The sequence below is a fragment of the Bison bison genome, unplaced genomic scaffold, assembly GCF_000754665.1.
Source record: "Bison bison bison isolate TAMUID 2011002044 unplaced genomic scaffold, Bison_UMD1.0 scf7180017864243, whole genome shotgun sequence".
Classification (NCBI taxonomy): Eukaryota; Metazoa; Chordata; class Mammalia; order Artiodactyla; family Bovidae; genus Bison; species Bison bison.
In genome coordinates, this window is record NW_011494815.1 from 2,563,284 (window position 1) to 2,570,998 (window position 7,715).

Here is a 7,715-nt window from a genome sequence, read left to right on the forward strand (position 1 = left end):
TCTGTCACCATACAGTTATAATATTACTGACTGGATTCTTTTTTTCTATTTTCTTGAGGTGGAGCTTAGGTTATTGATTTGAGATTTTCCATTTTTCACAATGTATGCCTTTAGTGCTATAAATTTCTCTCTTAGCATTTTATTTTTGCTATTTCCCACAACTTTGGGTATGCTGTATTTTCATTTTCATTCACTTCCATGTTTAATTTCTCCCCCAACTTCTAGACTTTCTCTTTTACCCATGGACTATTTAGAAACATATTGTGTACAATGTTTTCCATTCACTGATAAACTAAGTCAATTTCTGGATCTTTCTTTGTCTTGTATGCTTCATTTGTTTTATTGGCAAGCAAAGCCCTATAAGGGATGGCTTCCCTACTCTTCAGACTCATGTCCATCTTCATCTTGACTAATCTGGAAGTAATGAAGTTTATAAGTGTCCTTGTCAGATGCAACCCTTGAAGCCAGTCACCAAAATTGTTCTTTTTAAGATATTTCTTGGTAAGATATTTTAGATACCTTTTAGAGAACTGTTTCTCAGAAACAACCATGATTTTGAAGCATTCAGTGCAAACAACATTCCCAAGATTTGCAGGTTTTCCATTCATTTTAACCTTCTCACATAGAAATGGTTCAAAATTTCCAGAATCTTCTCCTGGATGATTAAGATCCAAATTAAACTTCCAGGTTGACTTCTTGGGCTTCCTTGTCTTTCTTCGGCACCATCTTGAAGGTTGGCCATGCAATCAGAGAGCAGCCCTGAGTCTTTTGACTTCTAGCCTAGTGCTCTTCTAACCCAGGAGCCTCATGATGCAAAGTATTATCACTTAGAAGTTCTGGTGCCCAAATGCCTGGCTTCAAACTGCTCCTCCTGTTCTACTTCACGGTCACTACCTTTCAGGGAGTTTGTGGAGACTAAAAGCACTAGATAGTGCCCCCCCACCCCCCCCCACCCCCGCTGCAGCTCACTGAATGTTAGCCATTGTGACTGGTATCAGAGACGGAAGGCATTGTTGTGCCCATTTTATTGTTGAGGAAGTTGAGGCTGAGACTTGCGCAGGTACTGGAGCCAGGATTTGAACCAGTGCATTTGTGACAAAGGTGGGCAACTGCTCAGAAAATAGGAAAGTACCAGTGTTCAGATTTGACCCTTACTAACAGTATATCAGACTCTAGATTCATTCCATGCATTTGTGTGTAGTGGGAGGAAGCCCAAGTTTCCTGAAGATAGATTCAGGAGGAAATCTTCAAACTGAGACCTGAAAGGGCTTACCTGGTGGCTCAGTGGTAAAGAATCCACTTGCCAATGCAGGGGACACAGGTTTGATCCCTCCGGAGTGATCCCACATGATCCGGAGTGATGCCACGGAGCAATTAAGCCCATGCGCCACCCCTGTGCTCTAGAGCCTGGGAGCCACAACTGCTGAAGCCCTAGGCCCTAGAGCCTGTGCTCTGCAACAAGAGAAGCCACTGCAATGAGAAGCGCTTGCCCAGCTAGAGAGTAGCCCCTGTTCACTGAAACTAGACAAAAGCCTCAACAGCAAGGAAGACCCAGCACAGCCAAAATAAATAGATACAATTTACAAAAAAAGAGAGAGAGAGATTTGAAAGCCACTTACTGAGAAGCGAGGTGTCTGCCAGGGCATGTAACTCACCGGCCAACCAACCTTGTAGTAGTGTTTCGGAAAAGTCATTTATGTTCATTATAGTTTGGGGTTTGGGTGGAAAGCCTGTTTCAGTTCTGGGGTTTTGCTTTCCTATCAGGCCGGCTGCAGGCCCAGACTGGCCCCTGTTGGAAGGAAGTCGGCCCTCCTCCCCTCAAGGAGGAAAGGCCCTCCCGTCTGTGGTCGCTGCATTGTACTTGCTGGATTCCAGGCTGTCAGTCTCATGGAGAGCTCCTGGGACGCTTAGCCTGCAGATTGTTTTGTTAGGTTTCTCCTACAATTAATTTGGAAATCACCCAGCTGCCCACAGCCTCTCCCAGGTGTTCTGTAAACCACAGGCCTGCTCCTGCAGCCTTTGCCTTGGTGGGACCATCGCTAGCTGAAGCTGGGTGGGTCAGGGTGGGGTGATAGGAGGGTGAAAAGAGGCCCATAATGGTAGAGCTCATTTAAAGCCACGTCCCCCTCAGCTTTGGCACTCACCGTCCTGCTTTGTAGGATCTGGAGCAAACAGATCCACACACTTTGCAAACTTTATCTTTAAGCCTCACACGCCCCTGGAGGTAAGTCAGGGGCGTGTGGAGGATCCACCCTACTTAACGAGAAAGGATTTCCCCCAAGCTGCAGTCAAACCAACACGCAAGCCTCCCGTTTCCCATATCCAAGGAGCACAAATCCTCACATGCTTGATTCATTTTACTGTGAACTTTGTTACACCTGGATTGAATCCCTTGCAGACAAAGGTCTGTGACCTTGCGCTTGCCCTCTTTTCTTGGACCTTACTTTTCTCATCTGAAAAAATGCACCTGAAAACTGCTACTTCCCAGGGCAGTTGTGAAGATCTAAAGGAGAGCATATGTGGAAGTTCTTAGTACAGCATGAACAAAGCCACTCATGGATAATGTGAGTTATGTTAGTCAGCTGTGCCATGGCTGAGCCACTTGAAGCTGGGGAAGAGCAATGGTGTGCTGAGAGCCCTGGACAAGGATCTAAGATGTTAGCTCCTTGTACAGCTGTGGAAAGTCACCTTCTTTATTTATGTGCTCAGTCGTGTCTGACTCTTTGTGACCCCATGGACTATAGTCCACCAGGCTTCTCTGTCTGTGGAATTTTCCAGGCAAGAATACTTGAGTGGGTGGTCATTTCCTTCTCTGGAGGATCTTCCCCTCCCAGGGTTGAACCCTTATCTCCCGTGTCTCCTGCATTGCAGTGGGATTCTTTACCTGATGAGCCATTGGGAAAACCCAACCTTGTTTTTTCCTTCTATAAATCAAGGGGTAAGATTAGATTACCTTTTAGCTGTATGTTTGTTTTTTTGTTTTTTTTTAATATAAGAATGGCAAAGGAAATCTCAACGGGAAAACGAAGAATCAATTTTTTCCTGCCTCCAAAAGGGTCACCTTCTTTAGTTAGGATGTATTTGGCTGCAAGTAACAGAGAGACCAAAGATAAGAGGTTTAAATGGCAGGATGTTTGTTATCGCACACAGGTATAATGAATTGTTCCAGGGTTGGTTCTTTCAGTAGCTCAGCGATGTCACTAGGTACCCAGGTTATTCCCACCTTTTGGCTCTGCCATCCTCAGCAGGTTGGCTTGTTCTCTTAGGCTGGTACCCTCTGAGTCCAACATGTCTGTCACACTTGCAGGAGTCACACCCTAACAACATTAAGAGGAAGAAAATGGCTATTTATTTCCCCCTGTTGCTTTAAAAACAAGGAAATATTTCCCAGAAGTCTTGAGCAGACTTTTCTGGACATCTCACTGGCCCGAAAAGTATCCTGGGCCTGTTTCTCAATAATCACTGGCAGGAGTGATGGAATCATCACCATGTTTACCTTAGACAAGTCCAGATTGAGCCAGTGGGCACTCCAATGGGTGTAAGACATCCCCTACAACACATGACCAATTGCAACCTGAACAAAATCAGAGTCTTGTGAGCAGAGAGGGGGCAGAATGACAACTATCAGTATCTGGCACACCTTCTTCTTGAATAAGCCAGAAAGAGAGCGTATTGTTTTACTCCTGTCCAGGGTTGCCCACTGTTCAGTTGTCCTCAGTAGGCTGCATCTCAGCTCTACCATAAAGACCCGTTTGTCCAGTTCCCTTGATAGGACACTGTTCTTTCTTTTGAGCACCAGTACAGAGAAAACGTGAACACACCCCAATGTTGAGTAGTTGTATGAAGCTTGGATGAAATCTAGGATAGAAGCAAAGTGTTACATGGGAGGGGGAAATTTTGAAAATGCTCATATTAAGTATAATTTTCTCATAGTGGAAGAAACCCTTGGACTTCCCTGGTGGTACAGTGGATTAGAGTCTGATGCCAGTGCAGGGGACATGGGTTCAATCCCTGGTCCAGGAAGATTCCACATGCCTCAGAGCCTGCGTGTCACAACTACTGAAACCCATACACCTGTGCTCCACATCAAGCGAAGCCACTGCAATGAGAAGCCATTCCACTGCAATGAAGAGTAGCCCCGGCTTGCTGCAACTAGAGAAAGCCTGCTCTCAGTAACAAAGACCCTGCGTAACCAAAAATAAATAAGTAATTAAAAAAAAAAAAGACCCTTCACAGGGCTGCTCACGAACACACCATGCTTCTAATCTCATTCCCTTGTCCTGAGGTCTGGACCTCTGCAACAGAATAACATGATCCATTCGTATTTGAGCTGAGTTACATACTGGCTGCTGTGGGGAATGAGTGAGGAGAGCAGTGGAGGGATCAGGGAGCTCTGTGTGTGAGGCTGATGCTGTGATCCAGGACAGGGATGATGGAGGCTCCTGCTAGGTTTTGTCCTTGGAGGTGCAAGATGGGATTAGGTGGTTCCTGGAGAGGTAATGATCAAAGCAAATTTGGGGTGACTGGAACACATAGGAGTGTCTAGGAACAGCAAGTGGGGTGTTGGCTGGAGCCTAGAGGTGTAGGAGGGCAACTGTGGGAGATGAGGCCAGGAAGAGGGTTGGCATAAGGATCATGGAGGGCCCCAAATGCCAGGTAAGGAGTTTGGGCTCTCTGGTACAGACAAAAGGGAGCCTGAGCCCACAGGACTGGAGCTCAGCTTCTGGAAGTGAGGCTGGCAGTGTGGGCAGAATGGGGGGTGGAGGTAACAGCATCCAGGGGCGGGCTTGGCTGGCTACAGGCGGCTGAGAGCAGTGGAGAGAGTTGGGCTGTATGAGGCTGTGCTTCTCATACTTCATCTCTGGTTGCTGATTGCCTCCACGCATGAAAAATCATAGCTGGGAAGCCGCTCCAAGTTCTCAGATAATGAGATAAGCCGATGTTCTGACCAGGGCAGAGATCCACCCTGATTCTGGCTCCCAGTCCCTTCCTCAACCTGGGAGGGGCTGACAGTTGATCCCCAGCGCCTCTCTGACTACTGCCTCTGCACCTGGTTAACCCTTCTGGGCTGAGCTGGAGATCCAAGCCTCAGCTCTCAGAAGAAGGGTTGTGGGGCTGGCAGAGGGGTATGGGGAGCTCCACAGGGAGCAGTCGTCCTTTCCATCCCAGGAGTTCTGCTAGCTTTGGCCTCTACCTGGAGAGAAGAGGGAGGGCCTCCCATCCTCTTCTGCCCTACCTGTCTGCCCTGCTTTTTCTTTAGTTCACTGCTCAGTTTGGGTTGAAAAGCACTAACCACACTGCCTTCCCTCTGGGTAGTTCTAAGCTATGTATTTAACTGATCCCAGGCTCGCTTTACCCATCCATAGAATGGAGGGCCCCCACCCAGTTGCACTGCTTCTCCATCCCTCAACCCCCACCTTCACAACCACCCCCATCTGATTACTTCCATTTCCACATTGCCTTTTATGAGGATGATAATCAAATGTAGTCTCCCTCGAGGGAGGCATAGGTTTTAGTCAGGCTTGGACACTTACAGCTATGAGTTAAGTCACGTGTCCCTTTAGCTCTGTCGAAGCTCTATACACACACATCGTATTCCTATTTATTCTTATTATTGAAAACTCATGTGAGCACTGAGATGAGAGTCCTGGTTCTTCCACCGAGCTGCTCTGTGATCCCGGGAAGAAAATCCAGTCTGGTACATGCCCCTTGTCTGAACAACTTTTCATCAGGGACCTTCCCCGCCCCCTCTAGTTATTCTGTCATGCCAGCCCCAGCAGTCAGCACTTCTCAGGAACAGGATGAGCACAGAAACTGAATTCTCTAGAAAGCTGTGTGTATTGGGGGTGGGAATAGGGGGACTGTGGGGATGGCGGGGGTGGGGGGATTCATTAGGGCACTCATAATCTTGGGCTGTTCAAGGGACCCTTAAACTGCTTTACTGGAGGATCCTTCAGCTCTTCCTGCTGGCTATTGGGTCCTGAAAAGTGAGCTTTATTTTTCTCCTAAACCCTAACTAGCCCAGACTGGGGGTTAGAGTTGCCAAGCTTAATCCGTATTTAGGCAAATGACTACTGCTTAGAGGATACAGAGACCAGAGCCCAAGGTCTCCAAAGTGGCTCAGCAGGGAGTCAGGAGCCTGGATTCCTGGCCAGGCTCTGACACCCCAGCTTTCAAGATGGTTTCAGATACACTCTCATTGAAGTCACTGTCACAGTCACACCCATCAGACAGGGAACATGAGATGAGATGCATTCGAAAGGTTAGGATTCCAAGACTGTAAAGTATACCCAAGGGTGGAGGTGAAGGGCTCTACCCCAGCCATCTCTCTCTGCAGCCATCTCTGGTTGGGGTTCTTGCCCAGAAACAGGAAGTTTCTGGAAGTTATTCTGGGGTCTCTGATCAACAACGTACGTAACACTTTACCCCTCGCCGACACCCCGCCCCACACTTCTCTAAAGCTTTGCCACTCTACGTAGGGCAGAGAAATGCTTCAGGTCTTGTTGAAATGCAGTTTGTGTTTCAGTGAATCTGGGTAGAGCTTGAGAGTCTGCATTTCTGTCGAGCTCCCAGGGATGCCCATGCTGGTAGTCTATAGCCCACACTTAGAGCTACAAGGCCTTTGTCTCCTGTGCAGGACAGCAGGGACAGCAAGCCTTCTCTCAGCCTTTCTACTGGCTCTTGGAGAACAGCATCCTGGATTCAGATGACCAAAAAAAGAGGAGTTCAAGAATGTGAGCATGAAAGGGGACCTGCCACCTAGGTTTGCAGATAGTGCAACATAGGCTGGTGCAAGTTCGGTCAAGATCTCCAAGTATTTCAGTGACAAAGTTGGGACTCAGGCCTCTTGCAAAGGAAAAACAAAAACTAGAAAAGATACTCACTGAGGTGTTTTCTGTGCTTTCTCTGGGTGAATTAATGTTACCTTGACTCTTCTTTCTGTGGTTGTTGTCTTTTTTTTTTTTTTTTTACAATGAAAGTGTACCAATTTTGTAATAAAAATGTAATTTTAATGAAAACATTCTCACAAAGTTCTTAGTAAATGAGATTATGTTTATGAGTGTTCTGGATAAACTATAACTGTGTACAGCAGCTTCATGTCATTACTGTGGAATTCAGCCCAAACGCTCACGAGTTCATTTCAGCGAGGTTACCCTTACTCTTTCAGGCGCACGGGTCGTCGAGTTGAGGAAGCCGATGCCGTCACCATCCACAGCCGCCGAAAGCAACTTCCTACTCCCCCTTGGCCTCTGCTGTGGGAACGCTTCCCCTAGCGCTGCAGGAATCTTTCCCCTTAAACCGGGGAAGATTCCTTAATCCGTTTTCGTGGTAAACGACCTCGGGCCAAGACTCCTTTTGTTGCTGGTTTCTTAAACTTAATTGCAAGCAAAGTTAATTTGAAAGAAAATAAATGTTACAGCTCTGGGGCGAATTCTAACGAGCCTTGGGAAATTAGAGAAGAACGCATCTAATTACCCACAGCCCCGGGGGCGCCTGCACACGACGCTGGGGGTGCAGAGCCCAGATAGGGGCACACAATTTTTTTGGTTTCAAGATAGGAAGAAGAAAAAAGAAACACACCTCCCGACTCTGAGCCCCTAGACAGGGAGGTCCTGTTTCGCGGTTTGGGGGTTCGGAGAGTTGGACTGTCGCTAGACGCAGCAATGAATGCTCTCAAGGTCCTAGAATCGCGCGGACAGCTCGGCCGCGTGGAG

General features: G+C 47.4%; 1 protein-coding gene across 1 annotated transcript in view; it reads right to left on the reverse strand.

The window, feature by feature from the left end:
- Positions 1–375: 375 nt before the first annotated feature.
- LOC104993731 overlaps positions 376–7,715 on the reverse strand; it is a 7,714-nt gene continuing 374 nt past the window's right edge. Inside the window, 5 exon segments of the mRNA XM_010847109.1 lie at positions 376–458; positions 461–726; positions 3,224–3,317; positions 3,424–3,550; positions 7,161–7,293. Coding sequence (XP_010845411.1) covers positions 376–458; positions 461–726; positions 3,224–3,317; positions 3,424–3,550; positions 7,161–7,293 — 703 coding nt within the window.